Source organism: Punica granatum, chromosome 1 (assembly GCF_007655135.1).
Source record: "Punica granatum isolate Tunisia-2019 chromosome 1, ASM765513v2, whole genome shotgun sequence".
Lineage (NCBI taxonomy): Eukaryota > Viridiplantae > Streptophyta > Magnoliopsida > Myrtales > Lythraceae > Punica > Punica granatum.
In genome coordinates this window covers 49,398,802-49,414,841 of record NC_045127.1, presented here as the reverse complement: position 1 = coordinate 49,414,841, position 16,040 = coordinate 49,398,802, and the positions used below count along the sequence as shown (strand labels likewise).

General features: G+C 42.1%; 3 protein-coding genes across 5 annotated transcripts; 2 read left to right on the top strand and 1 right to left on the bottom strand.

The window, feature by feature from the left end:
- Window positions 1–547: 547 nt before the first annotated feature.
- LOC116198249 lies at window positions 548–6,897 on the top strand. Of its 3 annotated transcripts, XM_031528590.1 has the most exons (18): window positions 548–919; window positions 1,361–1,603; window positions 1,925–2,046; window positions 2,137–2,225; window positions 2,335–2,367; window positions 2,473–2,566; window positions 2,651–2,711; window positions 2,809–2,909; window positions 3,008–3,072; window positions 3,168–3,664; window positions 3,912–3,999; window positions 4,071–4,211; window positions 4,618–5,065; window positions 5,322–5,442; window positions 5,704–5,842; window positions 5,925–5,993; window positions 6,105–6,236; window positions 6,319–6,897. In XM_031528590.1, the coding sequence occupies exons 2-18, from the start codon at window positions 1,389–1,391 to the stop codon at window positions 6,430–6,432; spliced, it is 2,529 nt and encodes an 842-aa protein (XP_031384450.1). In that variant the 5' UTR covers window positions 548–919; window positions 1,361–1,388; the 3' UTR covers window positions 6,433–6,897. The 3 variants fall into 3 exon arrangements, with proteins under 3 accessions (XP_031384450.1, XP_031384451.1, XP_031384449.1); XM_031528591.1 differs by lacking the exon at window positions 5,322–5,442 and having other exon boundaries at window positions 549–919; window positions 2,663–2,711; window positions 4,618–5,186; XM_031528589.1 differs by lacking the exon at window positions 5,322–5,442 and having other exon boundaries at window positions 549–919; window positions 4,618–5,186.
- A 605-nt stretch (window positions 6,898–7,502) lies between these two features.
- On the bottom strand, window positions 7,503–9,551 carry LOC116198285 (reticulon-like protein B1). The gene is made up of 5 exons (XM_031528592.1): window positions 9,223–9,551; window positions 8,477–8,657; window positions 8,244–8,385; window positions 8,064–8,133; window positions 7,503–7,983 (listed from the first exon to the last, which is right to left on the bottom strand). The coding sequence occupies exons 1-5, from the start codon at window positions 9,413–9,415 to the stop codon at window positions 7,817–7,819; spliced, it is 753 nt and encodes a 250-aa protein (XP_031384452.1). The 5' UTR covers window positions 9,416–9,551; the 3' UTR covers window positions 7,503–7,816.
- A 3,415-nt stretch (window positions 9,552–12,966) lies between these two features.
- LOC116192996 (50S ribosomal protein L25) lies at window positions 12,967–15,362 on the top strand. Its single transcript, XM_031521713.1, has 3 exons — window positions 12,967–13,470; window positions 13,662–13,791; window positions 14,788–15,362. Exons 1-3 carry the CDS (start codon window positions 13,045–13,047, stop codon window positions 15,006–15,008), a joined length of 777 nt encoding a protein of 258 aa, XP_031377573.1. The 5' UTR covers window positions 12,967–13,044; the 3' UTR covers window positions 15,009–15,362.
- Window positions 15,363–16,040: the final 678 nt, after the last annotated feature.

Genomic DNA, 16,040 nt, shown 5'->3' with positions numbered 1-16,040 from the left:
TCTATTATTTAAGAGAAATATTCCACGGTCAAATTACTCAAATGAACTCGCATGGACAACGTAGTGGATATTTTGCTGTTGGGAGTGAAGTGAGAAGAATTTCTCGTCCTTTGGGAATACAAAAGTTTGAACTGTCTAAACCGTTCCTCAGACCGTCAAGAATCAGACACGTACCCGAACTTGCAGGCACACTTACCCCACAACCCACCACTCTTTTTGTGTCTTCTTTCTAAAATTATTATTATATCATATTTTTCAAAAAAAAAATCCAAAAAAAGAAATAACAAAAATGGGAAAAGAAATTAGAAACGAATTAGTTTAAATGATCATAAGTTGATCATCTTAAATAAAACTTCAGATCGAATCTTGGGAATATAAAATGTTCATGCCAAGAGTTTTATTTTTATTCTCAATTCGAAATAAATTAATCGGGATTCATTGAACTTCGAACAGCGGATGCGCATCCAGAAAGACTGGAAAAAAAACTCATCAAAAAAAAAAAGCCTAGGGAAAAGCCACATATAGCGGGAAGGAAAACCGTCTCAGCCCTCTCTCTCTCTCTCTCTCTCTCTCTGTCTCTCGCCCACTCTCCTCTTTACTTGTGTCTCCCCTCTCTCTCCTCCAGCCCTCCCCTTCTCTTCTTCTGTGTATCTGGTTTTTCATTCCTTTCCATTGTCATCTCGGACACGGTGCGTTCTGAGTGTGGGTGTTCGGAGATCCACTTGTTTCGCAGGACCAACTGGGGAGGAGACGAGGACACACGGGAAGCGGGAGCTATCCGTTCTGTTGCTGTTTGAACGTTGTAGTTGTTAGGATCCCAACATTTCTTTCGTGTTTTCCTTACCTGAAGCATCTCTTCATCGTCCGAACTCTCCCTCGCCTGAGCTATTGGACGTCCTGAGCCGCCGGCGGCAGAAGGGTCAGTAGTGGTTTCCTCGTACGAGTCATAACTGTCTTTTAATCCAGCGATCATTGCACGATTTTGGTTTGGTATATCGGTTAAATTAATTTCTTGGTGTCTCGAGGAACTGTGTGAAGTGGGAAATCTCTGTATCCATCAAATCTTCAAAACAGAGATGGCAAATGGTTCCGAGTGCCATTTACAGGAAAGTTTGGCTTTTGCGTTGATTATGGAAATCAGAACTGTGAAAAAAGCATTGAAAATCAGGAACTTCGAAGGAGATGAGAGTACTTAATACAACAGAGAGTGGAAAAGATTTTTCCCACCTGGAGAAAGTGAGGAAAACATTTAAGACCAGACAAAGAACTCTGTTTTTGCCCCGGTTCTTTTTTGCAAGTTTCAATTATTCTTGCTGGGACTTGGGTAACAAGAGGATAACTTTGGCCCCTTTTGGTGCAGGGAATTGAGGAGGGAGATCGTAGGACAAATGGAAAACAAAAACATACTGCTGTCGGCGATAGGAGTAGGGGTGGGAGTGGGAGTGGGGCTGGGGTTAGCGTCGGGGCAGACAGTAAGCAAATGGGCGGGGAGTTCTTCGGCAGACGCTATCACTGCCCAGAGGATGGAGCAGGAGATGCTCAGGCAGGTTGTTGATGGCAGAGATAGCAAAGTCACCTTTGCTGAGTTTCCGTACTACCTCAGGTGACTGACTATTCACGATACTGACTTCTGTTTCAACTGTTTTGCTTGTCAGTAATGACTTAGTCTCAGAAGCTTTTGCAAACGAAAGAAGAATCCATCCATGGATGAAACTGCCTTTTTTATGATCGTTCTCTTTATTTATGTCATCGATCACTTGAATATGTTTCTGAGGTTGGTGGTGTTATGTGAAGATGGATCCCTTCAATTTTCAAAATCTTAATATGAGTCCCATGAAGCCTTTGATGTTTCCTCTGTTTCCTCACTCTCTCTTCTATCTAGTCGAAGTATATTAACTTTGATAATCTCTGTCGGAAAAAACAGTGAGCGGACACGGGTACTACTAACAAGTGCTGCTTATGTCCACCTGAAGAATGCTGATGTTTCCAAGTACACTCGGAATCTCTCACCTGCTAGTCGAGCTATCTTGCTTTCTGGCCCTGCAGGTTGGTTATATATATATATATTCAATAGTTGTCTTTGATCTTGGATTTCGGGCATGACTGTTTTGTCTCTTGTTTCAATCATACTTGAAGAACTCTATCAGCAAATGTTGGCCAAGGCTCTAGCTCACTACTTTGAGGCCAAGTTGCTGCTGTTAGACGTGACAGATTTCTCGCTCAAGGTGAGCATGTGTAAAGTTCCTTTCTTGTGTTTCTTTTTGTTTTTTCACTCTTCTTCATTTTTCACGTTCTAAAACGTTTTGTTGCTTGGTTGATATGGTACAATCGCAGATCCAGAGTAAGTATGGCATCAACAAGGAACTTGTGAGTTGCTCTTTGCTATCGTCGTTAACATTTGAAATTTCTGTAAGCAGCCTTGAACATTTTTTTCTGAGGTGCTCATCAATTTCCTCATTTTTATTTTTTTAGAGCCTGAAAAGATCCCCATCAGAATCAACACTGGAGCGTTTATCAGGCTTGTTTGGATCATTTTCAATCCTTCCAGCGAAGGAAGAACTTAAAGGTAGCTTGGAGAATTCATCTTATTGCATTGAAGCAGCTTGCATTTGTTTTGTTGTTCTAGCCTTAATTTACTATTAACTGCTAGATTTTTTATCAGCTGCTGGAGGTTTAAGGAGGCAAAGCAGCGGAGTGGACATTGCATCAAGGTAGTTTATTTGGAAGAAAAGTTACTTCAACACACTGCTTATTGTAGTTTTGAATTTAAGTCTTTGATCGGGCTTGTGTCCTGTTTTGGAATTTCAGAGCGCAGGAGGGTCTCTCTAATGCTCCAAAGCTTCGAAGAAATGTCTCTGCCTCAGCTAATATCTGCAATCTTGCTTCACAAACAGCCCCTACAAATCCAGGTTTTTAATTGCGAGTTCCCGTTCCTCTGAAAATATGTCATAATTCTTATATGTTTTCATGGGTTTGTCTCGGCTTTGATGGAGTCTCTACTTTCCAGCTCCGCTTAGGCGCACAAGCAGCTGGTCCTTTGATGAGAAGCTCTTCATTCAGACTCTTTACAAGGTAATAACAGTATAATCATCCCAGTTCCTCATTTTGTTTAATTCTCATTTCACCAGGTGGCTTGTGATTCAATTTCATCTGTTGTTGGTTTTCAGGTTCTTGTCTATGTATCAAAAACCAGCCCGATTGTTCTATACCTTCGGGATGTCGACATGCTCTTGTTTAGATCTCAGAGGCTGTACAACCTTTTCCAAAAGATGCTCCAGAAACTCTCTGGTCCTGTTCTTATCCTTGGCTCGCGGATTCTGGACCCGGGTAATGACTATGGGGAGGTAGAAGAGAGGCTGACCGCCCTCTTCCCTTACAACATTGAGATTAGGCCTCCTGAGGATGAGAACCACCTTGTCAGCTGGAAATCCCAACTGGAAGATGATATGAAGATGATTCAAGTACAAGATAATCGGAATCATATCTTGGAAGTTCTTGCAGCAAATGATCTCGATTGTGATGATCTCGACACTATTTGCCTGGCAGACACGATGGTTCTGAGTAATTACATAGAGGAGATTGTTGTCTCAGCAATTTCCCACCACCTGATGAACAATAAGAATCCCGAGTATCGGACTGGGAAGCTTCTGATTTCATCCGACAGGCAAGTTTGACGTGTGGTGTATTCATTTCATTTTACAATTTGGATGATTTTTTCTTGAGCTGACGTGATGAGGAATGACTAGTTAAGTCCATACTTGGGTTAAATTATGGATGGCCTGCTACCCATGTACTACGCGGACCATATGTCTCCTCGTTCATTCAGTCACTACTTGTTCCTGCTTGGTTAGCACGGGTTATCTGAAAAGTTTGTTGTAATCTTACTGTTTTTCTTTTCTCCTTGAAAACAGTCTGTCCCATGGATTGAATATTTTCCAGCAAGGAAAGTCGTGTAACAGGAATACCCTGAAGTTGGAAGCACAGGCTGAAAAATCCGAGGTTTGAGGATCTCTTTCTTTGTTCTTTTCCTTTTTAAGGCTATAGGGAATTTTATCACCTCCATGCAACAGGACTCTACAGGAGCTGCTGTGGGTGTAAAACCTGCAACGAAGGCTGAAAGCCTAGCTGCTGAAAAGAGAAGCGGAGTGGATACATCAGCTACAGCGACAAAGGTAGATAATGCAACTGCGGCTCCTGCATCCAAAGCTCTTGTAAGTGGTGTGCAGTTTCTTTTGTTTGTGTAAATTGAAGTCCAAATGTTAATATCCTATGGAATGCATAGAATATATGATATGTAACTGTTAGCAACTGTACGAGGATTTCAATGTGTCCCCCTTGCAAAGTTGATTTTAGGAAATCGTTAGCTTAGCTTGGTACGAGAAGAGTAAGGGTTTGGTTTTGAGTCTCTGCAAATCCTTTGTGCATTGTTCTGTGTCACGCTCGGGTCTAGCTACTCCTTCAAGCTGGGCCTGCCTGTGTTTGGGACTGTCAAAACATACTTTCAGTGCAGTGTTAGCTCACCATTCTGCAAATGGGAGCTTTAAGGTTAATCGGTTGCATAACAATGTCCAAACCTGTAAGTGTATGAAAGTAAAGGTGTAACTATTTGCTTTATAGGAAGTTCCTCCTGATAATGAGTTCGAGAAGCGGATTAGGCCAGAGGTCATCCCTGCTGGTGAAATCAACGTGACATTCGCTGACATCGGAGCCCACGATGAAATCAAAGAATCTCTTCAAGAGCTCGTAATGCTTCCTCTCCGAAGGCCTGATCTGTTCCTTGGAGGCCTTTTGAAGCCTTGTAGAGGGATTCTGCTGTTCGGACCACCTGGCACGGGGAAGACGATGCTCGCCAAAGCCATAGCCAAGGAGGCCGGAGCAAGTTTCATCAACGTATCCATGTCCACCATTACTTCCAAGTGGTTTGGGGAGGACGAGAAGAACGTCCGGGCCCTGTTCACTCTGGCGGCAAAGGTTTCCCCAACTATTATCTTTGTGGATGAGGTTGATAGCATGCTTGGGCAAAGGACAAGGGTAGGGGAGCACGAGGCCATGCGGAAGATAAAAAATGAGTTTATGACCCACTGGGATGGCCTACTCACAAAGCCTGGGGAGCGTATTCTTGTCCTTGCTGCGACTAACAGGCCGTTCGACCTTGATGAGGCAATTATCAGGCGTTTCGAGCGAAGGTACATCTGATTATTTATGCTGAACTGATGCAACGTTTGGTATGAAAATTAAAAGATGGAAACATGTAGGAAGAATTGCATAAAAATGAAAAGACGGAAACATGTAGGAAGAATTGCATAATAGAGCAGAACTAAATGAGTTTATGACCCACTGGGATGGCCTACTCACAAAGCCTGGGGAGCGTATTCTTGTCCTTGCTGCGACTAACAGGCCGTTCAACCTTGATGAGGCAATTATCAGGTGTTTCGAGCGAAGGTACATCTGATTATTTATGCTGAACTGAAGCAACGTTTGGTATGAAAATGAAAAGATGGAAACATGTAGGAAGAATTGCATAAAAATGAAAAGACGGAAACATGTAGGAAGAATTGCATAATAGAGCAGAACTTCTCCATTCCTCCGTACTGAACATGGGTCTGTTAGGGAATTAGTTTGGGATGGAGACATCATTCTGCACGGGTTCCTTAGGTGGCTGACTATATCGTATTAGTAACTGAGAAGGCTTTTGTTGTGCAGAATCATGGTTGGTTTACCAACCGTGGAGAACAGGGAGAAGATATTTAGAACGCTTCTAGCGAAAGAACAGATCGAAGAAGGATTGGACTTCAAGGAACTTGCAACGATGACTGAAGGATATACTGGAAGTGACCTCAAGGTCAACACGTTTTTATCAATGTGAACATCCTAAGTTTCAATCGTAAGTCGATGTTACTGATTTCCCTAAGCATCTGTGGCAGAATCTGTGCACAACAGCTGCTTACCGGCCAGTAAGGGAGCTGATACAGCAAGAGAGGTTGAAGGACCTGGTACCAGTTCATCCAATCCCCCACTCTGATGTTCTTGGATTTCTCTCTCTTCCCGGGTATCAGCATTTGTGCTTCCTCACCTGGGACTTATGATCAAACCTTCACATGTAGGAGAAGAAGCAAGGAGCTGCAGAGGACAAGAACTCGGAGGTGACTCGGGATACAAAAGAAGAAAGGAAAGAGGAAAGAGTAATCACCCTCAGGCCTCTGAACATGGAAGATTTCCGGGAAGCAAAGAATCAGGTAATGTGTCTCGACTATCTCGCTCACTTGTGCTCGACTTTGTATATTCATGGCCTTGATTACATTGAGTTGGTACTTGCAGGTTGCTGCTAGCTTTGCATCAGAGGGATCGATAATGGGCGAGTTGAAGCAGTGGAATGAGCTGTACGGGGAGGGAGGATCCAGGAAGAAGCAGCAGTTATCTTACTTCCTGTGAGAAAATTAACGATCCCGTCGCAGTGTGTAGAAAATGGTCCAAGTCAGTATTACCTCAGTCGTCAGGGAACTTCGGAGGACATCAAAGTAGCACTGAAGGGTTAGAATCACTGGTTGTGCAGAATCTGTTGGAATAAAAGGACGGAACTTTCTGAAGGAGGTCGTCCTCAAGGTCTGTTAGGGAATTGAATTCCGGTTCAGTAACAGTACTAGTGGTAGCATATGGGTATTGTGGTGCTTTAGGATTTAATAGAAGTGGATGTAGGCTTCCGGCTTCACCGGGTGTAGGAACTCGGTATGGTGGTCGGGGTATAGGAACTCAGGTGTGGTGATACCGTATTCGTTCTTGTGATCAACAATTTGTTGGTTGTGCACTCGTGGCTGAACAAACTGCTCTGTACTTGCATGGAAGGTTCCACTTCCATGTATGAGTAGGAAGAATTTTTACCTGATCCCTATTATCCTACCTCACCAGATTGACATAGGCGTGCATCAATAAAACTGTAAAAATAGGAGGAAGAATGTTAATCGCCGGCAATAAAACTCTAAAAATTGGACGAAGGATGTTAATCGCCGGAAAATTTGCGCAAACGGTACTAAGCGGGAACAAGCTGCTGTACTTCAATCCAAATCCAAAGTGCCCTTCGCCACATCCCAAATAGTAATCACATTACTAGGTCTTGAACTAGGATGGATTTCGTTTCTGTATCATATCCAGAGGGCCAAACTAACGCCTGTTAAAAACAGGACTTCACCCCAATGTGACGACTAAATCCATCCTTAGTATTAGTTGGAATGTATTAGTCGGAATCGAGATCGCCGCATAAAGACGTCAACACGAGACTAAAATCAGTGGAAAATTTTCCACATGCTTAGTTGAAGCAGATAGAAAATAAGGGCCCACCGAAAGAAACGAATTGATGTAGACATCACATCCAACAATTCAAATGGTCACATGGGACAAAGCAGATGGCTTCAAATTTCATACTATTCAATAGCATAAAGTGCCCCTTCTGCCTCTCACCAGACCCTTCGAGGATAGAATTTGTCAACAGTAATGGAGTCATGGACAAACGGAAGAGACCCATTCTAGAGGATAGCAGGTAGAGTAAGAGAGAGTTAATAAATTCAACATGTACAAACCACTACTTGCAATATCATAACCATAAGTTATGCCGACGCCAAGTGCATCCTAAAGCTTATATAAATCCATGCAAGATATGTAAGCAGGGAAACATCATCTATGAAACTTCCAGATTCACCCACATTGAGACCCCAAATACACTGGGAAAACAAAAGACCGAGACGGGGTTTAACCAATGATGCATAGATTTTCACAACAGTTTAGAAACACAACTACCACAGCCTGGAGTCCAGCCGCTGATTCAGTGCTTCTTGTCCTTCAATGGTCCCCTCGGGATCTTGCTCAACACCTTCGCGTCAAACACTGCATACTGCTTCTTGAGCTCAATCGTCAACTTCTCAGCGAGCGGGTCGATCTTGTCCTCATACTTTTCATAGAGAACAGGCACGGTGTGCAGCAACACAAACACTGTTTCACAGAATTACTGGGGGTTTAACATAGATCGTGATGATGACAGTCCATCAAGTGAATTCACAAAGTTCGATTACCTATGTAGAACAAGGTCAGGAAGTTGCACCAGGTTCCCACAATTGACAGAACCCACAAGCCAGCGATCACCTACCCAGAAAAGGAAATTTGTAATGTCAGTTGAAAGTCAACCACTAATAAGAATCGGACATAACAGATCATCTCCAGCAAAAGTGTAGTAGTTACAAGAGTCAACATACAGCTAGAAACTTCTTCAGTTCTCTTCCTGATGCGATATCCCTCAACACAGAAACAGCACGATTAATCTCGAGTCTAAGAGCAGAGGCAAACTGCAGGACAGGCTCCTCTGGAATGTACACCTCAGGTATGCGTGGTGGAGACCTTTCATCACAGAAAGGAATCATTTTTAGTAAAAACATCAGTTGCCCCAGTAAAATAGACTTATCATTTAAGTCTCTGTCAGAAAGCTCACTTGTTGATGAAGGTGGTCGCGTTGGCCCACAAGAACAAGACTGCGAGGACGAGGATCAACCCATGGCAGACCAGGGTCAGGAGGTGATACTCCATCAACTCGAACAGGACCCATATGGCGGTGGCAACACCGAGAGCACCAGCTGAAATCTTCTTATTCCTCCACAGAAGCACATCGGCCGCTGTTCCAAACATTGTTCAAATAAACACATGTTTCTGAAAGTTGGACTATTCATACATCCACATATAACAGAATTACTGAAATAGTCATCGTCAAAGATATTAATTGGTTTATCAGTACGTTAAAGCAGCAGTCTTGCGCCATCAATTTCACTGGGCTACACAAATATCCAGAAGATTCACGCTCTATATATAATCTGAATCTGTCAACTAACACCGCAGCAGGAGACAAATCAGCCCTCAATAAAACTACTTGCAGCAGGGCAGATCTGGATCCAAACTTGAGCGACCAAATAATCAAGCGTACAAAATCAACGATGCAGCATCATCATCCATTATCAGAACCGCAGAATCAGCCTAAACACAACTGAGTTCGAGATTTCAAATTCATCCGATCAGGAAAAACGAAGAAATCAAGCACAGGCACCGAAAAACTCCCACCAACAACAGCCACCCATCAAAGCACACTCACAGAGAGCTCACTGCTAGCTCAATCATCATCCGATCATCGTCATCAACACATTTCAATCTAACGAGATTTCAAAATAACCGGAGCGATCAACATACGTTTACCGCCGCCGAAGACCTTGTGGACAGGCTTCTCCCTTCCAAAGAGGCGGAAGATCTTCGCCTTCATCTCGGAAGGCTTCTCGTCTTCGGAATCAGACGAGGAGGAGGAGGAGGAGGAGTCACCTCCGTGGATCTTCTCCGCTACCTTCTCCATCATGGACTCGCCTTTCGTCTCCTCGTGCTCGGCCATGGCAGCGGACGCTCGCAGATCACCCGATCCAAAAACCCTAACCCCAGAAGATGCGTTCTCCTTTATGCGAACTGAAGAGCTTCAGAGAGAAGCAAACACACCAAAATACATACAGAGCGAAAAGAAAGATATTCGGACCCTTTCCTCCTTACTGCCTTTTTGTATAGGAGCCCTGGACGGGGGATCCGATCTCCACCGTTCAAATGATGGATCGATCTGGACCGTTGGTAGGTCCGGAGCCGAGCCTGGAGCTACGGAGTTAGACGGAGCACGAAGTAGAGCGTTGGAGAATACGGATGGTACCGCTTATGGGACCGAGGAACTGACGACCGTTAACATTTTAAATTGTGAAGTAACTAATGTCTTTTACTAAGAATTATTATATTATTATTCACATTAATGAACGAAATGTGATACAATTAGGCATGTTCTAGGCTATAGAAGTTAATGGCATGATTTTACCACGAAATCTGATGCTATTGACAAGCTGATAAGCTTTTTAACTGTAACCGAAAATCTCGAAATCTTGTGCAAGTCATCATAGTTAAACAATCAATAATTCAAATTAGATAATTGAAAAAGAAAATATTGTAATTTAGAAATTAAAACAATTCGAGGCATGTTTTATGCTAAGATTGCTGGCATATTATCTAAAATTTAGTAAAATTGAGTTCTATAAGAAATAACTAAGGGAGACCTAATCAAGAGATGTGATATAGTTGACAAATTACGTTTCATGTAATCGAAATTTATATACGTTGTAGGGATTGCAATCCACTTTAAAATACTTGGTCGTGACTTTTATGTTCTATTCGGAACTAATCTTAGTGGATAAGCTAATGACGCCTTTGGATGAGGAAAAAATAGGAAGACATTCTCGCTAAGAAAAATCGCAATAAAAGGCTGACGAATGCATATACCGAGAAGAATTTTGGCTCGGTAAACTCCGTGCGGGGAGCCGTTACGGGTGGACGTGGCCGCACGAGGGGGCGCCGACGGACTTCGAATCTATTACATGGGCCAAAGGGAGGATTCACATGTGGCGCTGGAATAGGCAGGTGACGCCACCGGAGATTTTCTTATGCCACGTGGATTATTACATGCCCACCGAAAAAAATACCATATTTAATTTAAAAAATACTTAATGAGAAAATATTCTGAAGGGCAGCTGGTGGATCACACCTGTGGCCCCGTGTACCTAAATAATAATATCATCACAGCAGTCCAAACCTTAGCCTCTAAGAATTAAATAAACCGAAAATTTGGGAAATACCTATAGATAATATATAATAAATAAATTTCATTAAGAATTGCTATATATATTATATTAAAGAGTTAATAAAAAAAACATGATATTTGCACTTTTTTTTAAAATATATCACGACTTTTAAAAAATAATATAGAAAATCACGACATTTGTATTTTTTTTAAATATAGCATGATCTTTAGAGAGTAACACATATTTTGCACTTTTTCCCCTTAAATATAGTATGAACGGAAAGGCACGGCCTTCAGGTTTAGTTGCGCATCTAACACGACGCCAATTATTCTGTCAGATTGTAATAGTAGCGGCTAATGTGGAACTAACGATACTACGTGGCACAACGTGATTGGACAAGTAGACCCACATGTTTTTATTTAATTAAAAATAATTATAAAAATTAAAAAATAAAGGGATTTAACTTAATAAGGAGAGGAAACGGGGAGGAGCACGGTGGTGGTTACGTTGGTGACTACCATTTTCCAATTGGAGTCGTCGGCCGCAGTAGCACTCCGATTATGTGGGTAGTGGCCGTAATCGGGTCACCACCCGCCGCCAGAATTAAAAGAGCCTCCAAATTGAGAGCTTTTTCATTTTGACGACGGGGGCCTCGATTATGTCACGTGATGTACAATTCGCTCTTTTCTTTTTTATTAGAAAAAAATCCTTTTTAAAATTTTTATTAAAATTTTTTAAACTATTTTTAATTAAATAAAAATATGTGGGATCTACTCATCCAATCATGTTATGCCACGAGACGCCGTTAGCTGTTGCCACTAATTTGACAAATAATTCACATCGTACTAAAATCGCAGCTAAACTTGAAGGTCATACTTTTTTGTGCAATTTTTTTTACATATCATGCTATATTTGTCAAAAAAAATAAGGTCGTGCATTTCTATATTATTTTCTAATGGTCGGCCGTATTTAGAAAAATTTATAAATGTAATGCATTTTTGTGTTGTTTTCTAAAGATCGTAGTATATTTAGAAAATAGTTTAAATGTCGTGTTTTTCTGGATAATTAATCATATATTAAGTTAATTAGGATTTAATTTGACGTGACTACGTGCCTGAAGTGGGAATCCGTGAGGATAGATGGACGTGGTCCACATGAAATATTCAGTATCATCTTTAACTTTTAATGCGATTGAAATGGATGGCCGAGATTAGCTATCCGGCATCTTCTCCTGGGGCCGAGATAGGTGCATGAGTGAGAGATTGGGGGTATGTCCAGCTACTCATAACTCGACCCGAAGGGACACGTGCAAACTGCAAAGAGCAGCGAGTACGGCAATGTCCTGGCCGGGCGGGAAATTGGGTCGGATCTTCGGCAAAATTTTCGGAAAATTAAATCAATTACTAACACAAGGTATATTTGCGTTTCTAACGAGAATGTCGACAAGGTCGAGAAAATACTAATCGCTCGCTTGGTTTGTAAATGTGATTTTAAAATCACGATTTTAATTTAATTTTACCCACAACAAAACAAAATAATTCATACAAAGTCAAATAGTAAGCCCTATTTATACCTTCTTCTTTTTTTCACAACAAAATAAAATAACTAAGATTGAGTCCCATTTATACCACTCTTTTTCAAAATCAAAATCCGATTTTAAAATCCTATTTTGAAACCAAACGTAATATAAGAATCCATAAAAGTATTTTAATTAAAAGTGATAAGTATTCAAGTAATTAACACTTAATTTATTATTTATTACAATTTAATTGATAATCTTTCACATTACATGTCGAGATAGAATTTCGAATAATAAATGCAAGAAAATAAATAGTTTGACCATGGAAGATGTGCAGTGACCCAAAACGTAGGCACAACGACCATTACCATTTGAGATAGATTCACGTTCTTCATCATATTTAGTATGAACCGGCAATGTTATGCATCATGAAAATCTTGTTAGTAATGTGGATAGTCACCCCACTGCTTGGAAAGTATATTACTAGCAGAGTCGAAAAGTGGATTACCTTGGAAAGTAAATTACCAGCGATCTGCTTCGGCTAAACTTGCAATCTGATGGGAATTTAAAATTAGATTCCTAGTAATCCACGTGCATTGCCTCGTACCAGATTCTCAATTATGGGCCAGCTACATGAACTGGGCTGATGAGATGTTGCCTGCATGAATCAAAGGGTCCATGGAATTGAAGGTCCAATTCATCCAAGGCCCAGGCCCATTAAACTAAGGCCTCAAGGCCTATTAATCCTTGGTTGAGCCCTCCAGAAGGGCCCATTATTAATGAACCTCCCCAAAACCCTCTCCCCTTCCATTTCACCCAAACATTCGATTCGTTTCTTTCTCCAAAACCTCCGTAAACCCTTCCCCTCCCTCTGTCCTCGTAGACGGAGCTATGTGGATCAGCCGCTCTATACTCGCAAGATCCCTCCTCCACCACCGGCACTACTCCCAATCGGCGGCGGCCGCCGTAGCTGTCGCCCACTCCTTCGAGGAAGCTCCCGTCACCTACCTCGAGGACCTACCGCGGCCCGACCCCAAGTACGCCGAGACGATCCTGGCCATCCCCCGGGCCAGGTCGGGCAAGAACATATCCGCCAAGGAGCGGAAGCAGGGGCGGGTCCCGGCCATCCTCTTCGAGCAGGAGGACGGCCAGCACGGCGGCAACAAGCGGCTCATCTCCGTCCGGACCAACCAGATCAGGAAGCTCGTGAACCACTTGGGCCGGTCTTTCTTCCTCTCTCGGCTCTTCGACCTCGAGGTCGCGCCCGAGTTCGGGGGCGACGAGGTTATCGAGAAGATCCGCGTTTTGCCTCGATTGGTACGGTTTACATTTGCTCGTTGCTCTGCTCAGTGGCTGTTTGTAAATGGGGAATTTTGATCTTCAGCAATTGCTTTGGCTCTTAGAAACTTCGGGGACCGGAAGCTTTTCTTTAAGTTGTATTCGTTATGTGAATTTTACATTGGTTCAGTTCGCTCTCTGAACTGAAGTTCTCGTCCTCATATTGGCAGGTTCATCTTCATTCGGGCACGGATGCGCCACTTAATGTTACTTTCATACGAGCTCCTTCAAATGCTTTGTTGAAGGTTGATGTCCCTCTTGTATATAGAGGGGAAGATGTATGTCCCGGACTAAGGAAAGGTAAGTTGAATATATTTCATTTCGTGATAACAACTTATTTTCAGAAACTACATTTATTTGATTTTGTCATCGGCTTTCTGCTTTTATGCGTCGAGGAATATTGATTATAAGTGAAGTGCAATGATGTGACATGATCCAGCAGTTTTCGGATAACTGCTGGCATTGTTTTCTAAATGCTGACATTGTTCAATATCAGCACGAAAGTGGTGGTTTTTTTTTTCTTTTGTTGATCTTGTGCAGTTAATGAATGGATTAGTAAATTCCTGTTGTTTTGTGACTGGAGTTTTAGTGCAATTATGATGAAATTTATACTCTGTAGGAGAAACGTTTACGAGGAGCACGAGTTTGCTTTGTTTTCTAAATGTTGAGAGGTCATACATATCTTATTCGATCGTGGGACATATATGATTCAAAATGGGATTCTAACTCATGATAGGCTTGTGGGACATGCACCATTGGTGCCCACACTTACGTTTTGTTAGAGGTGCACATGTGATCTTTTAGGTGCATCTATGGTCTGAGGTTTTCTCATACAGCTGTGTTCTTTAGGCGTATAATGATCTGAGATCAATGGTCTGAGGTTTTCTCATAGTTTTTGGAAGGGGTATTCTGTCATAGTAATGAAGAAAATTCTGTGAGAAGAAATCCTAGTCTCTACAATTTTATTTTTGAATAAATGGGATGGAACCTGCATATAAAGTAGCTTCATCTTGTAAGGTGGTTAGATTCTGGAACTCTCCCATCCTTCATAGAGAGTTGGCATTGTTTATGTGGTTTGCGTAAAAGTTGTAGTTGGTATATGTGGTGATTAAGAGTTAGTTTACGTAGCTGGTATGACTGGAGCCATGTTTCTTTCTATCTTAAGTAATTGAATGAATGTGCTTTCTCCCTTGATGACAGATGCGTCAGCTTTATGATTGCATGATTGTGAGACCTTTAAAACTTTTATTAAGTGATTTGTATTTTTTGATAACCATCCCATTACGACTTTCTCAGGTTCTTCCCTTAACACCATCAGGAGAACCGTCAAGTACCTCTGCCCAGCAGACATAATCCCTCCTTACATAGATGTGGATCTGAGTGAGTTGGACATTGGCCAAAAGTTGACGATGGGGGACCTCAAGGTTCACCCTGCTCTGAAGCTCTTGAAGTCGAAAGATGAACCTGTTTGTAAGATCATGGGTGCCCGGGTCTCCGACCAACAGAGGAGAAAATAAATTTACAAGGACTGACTCTCTTTTGGCTTCTTGTCATCAAATCCGCTCCAGAGCAAAATCATCGGGTGGTAATTGGATGTCTCATCTTTCTGTGCTTTAAATTTATTTCTGGGGGGTAGCAGAAATTGGGAAAGAGCGAAGACGATTCTTTTTAAGGCCCTTGTTAGTTTAGTGAGGAGGAAGAGTGCTGAATGGTGAATGGTGATAGATCGGAGCTTGCTATTCACCGGGACATGGCAGATAGGTACTTTGATAAGATAGCTGTTGCCATTGTTTGTAGTGGAGCTGATGTTTTCAGTAGATGCTTCTCGGAGGTGAATAAGAGCCCTTTGTTTCACGTATTTGCATGTTCAATTGATCTCTCTCTGTCAATTGCCGTCTAACGAGGACCTGATCATTGGTTAGCTGATAAGCTCAACTCGGAACTGTCCCTCCTGTGTGCTCATCTATGTCTGTCGCAATCGAGATGCTTTAAAAGGCAGTACTACACTTGTTCAAATAACTACTTCATTCTACCTAGAATTTTGGTTTTGTTGGGAGTTGTCTAGTCACATAGGGGGTTCACTATCAGTAGGATGTGCGGTTGTTGGAGTCCAAATCTCCTCTTCAACTTCATTCGGGCATGCCATCAATATTTGTCATTAATACTCATGCCCCCCTTCTTCTAGGGGATGGTAGGTCCACCACTCTCATCAACTATGCCGGTCCAGTTTCATTGAAAGAGGAACCCATTTTCCCGAGAGGAACCTGTTCTCTCGACGAATTCGCGTGTTCTGGTACAAACGTCATTATGAAGACGTGAATCTGGTTGCCATGCTCAAGAGTTTCTTTGTTTCGCGTTCATGAGTAGGTTCATGGTGTATGGTCATCGGTTCATCTTCTCTTAGGTGTTCACTTACTAGCTCATCTAATCGCTTGGTATGCTCGTTATTCAAAGACCATGGCACGAAATCATTGTGAGATTGGTCGGATAAATCTCAAACGGTTCAAAACTGATGGCATTGATTTACCTTTGACGTAAGACATTTGCCT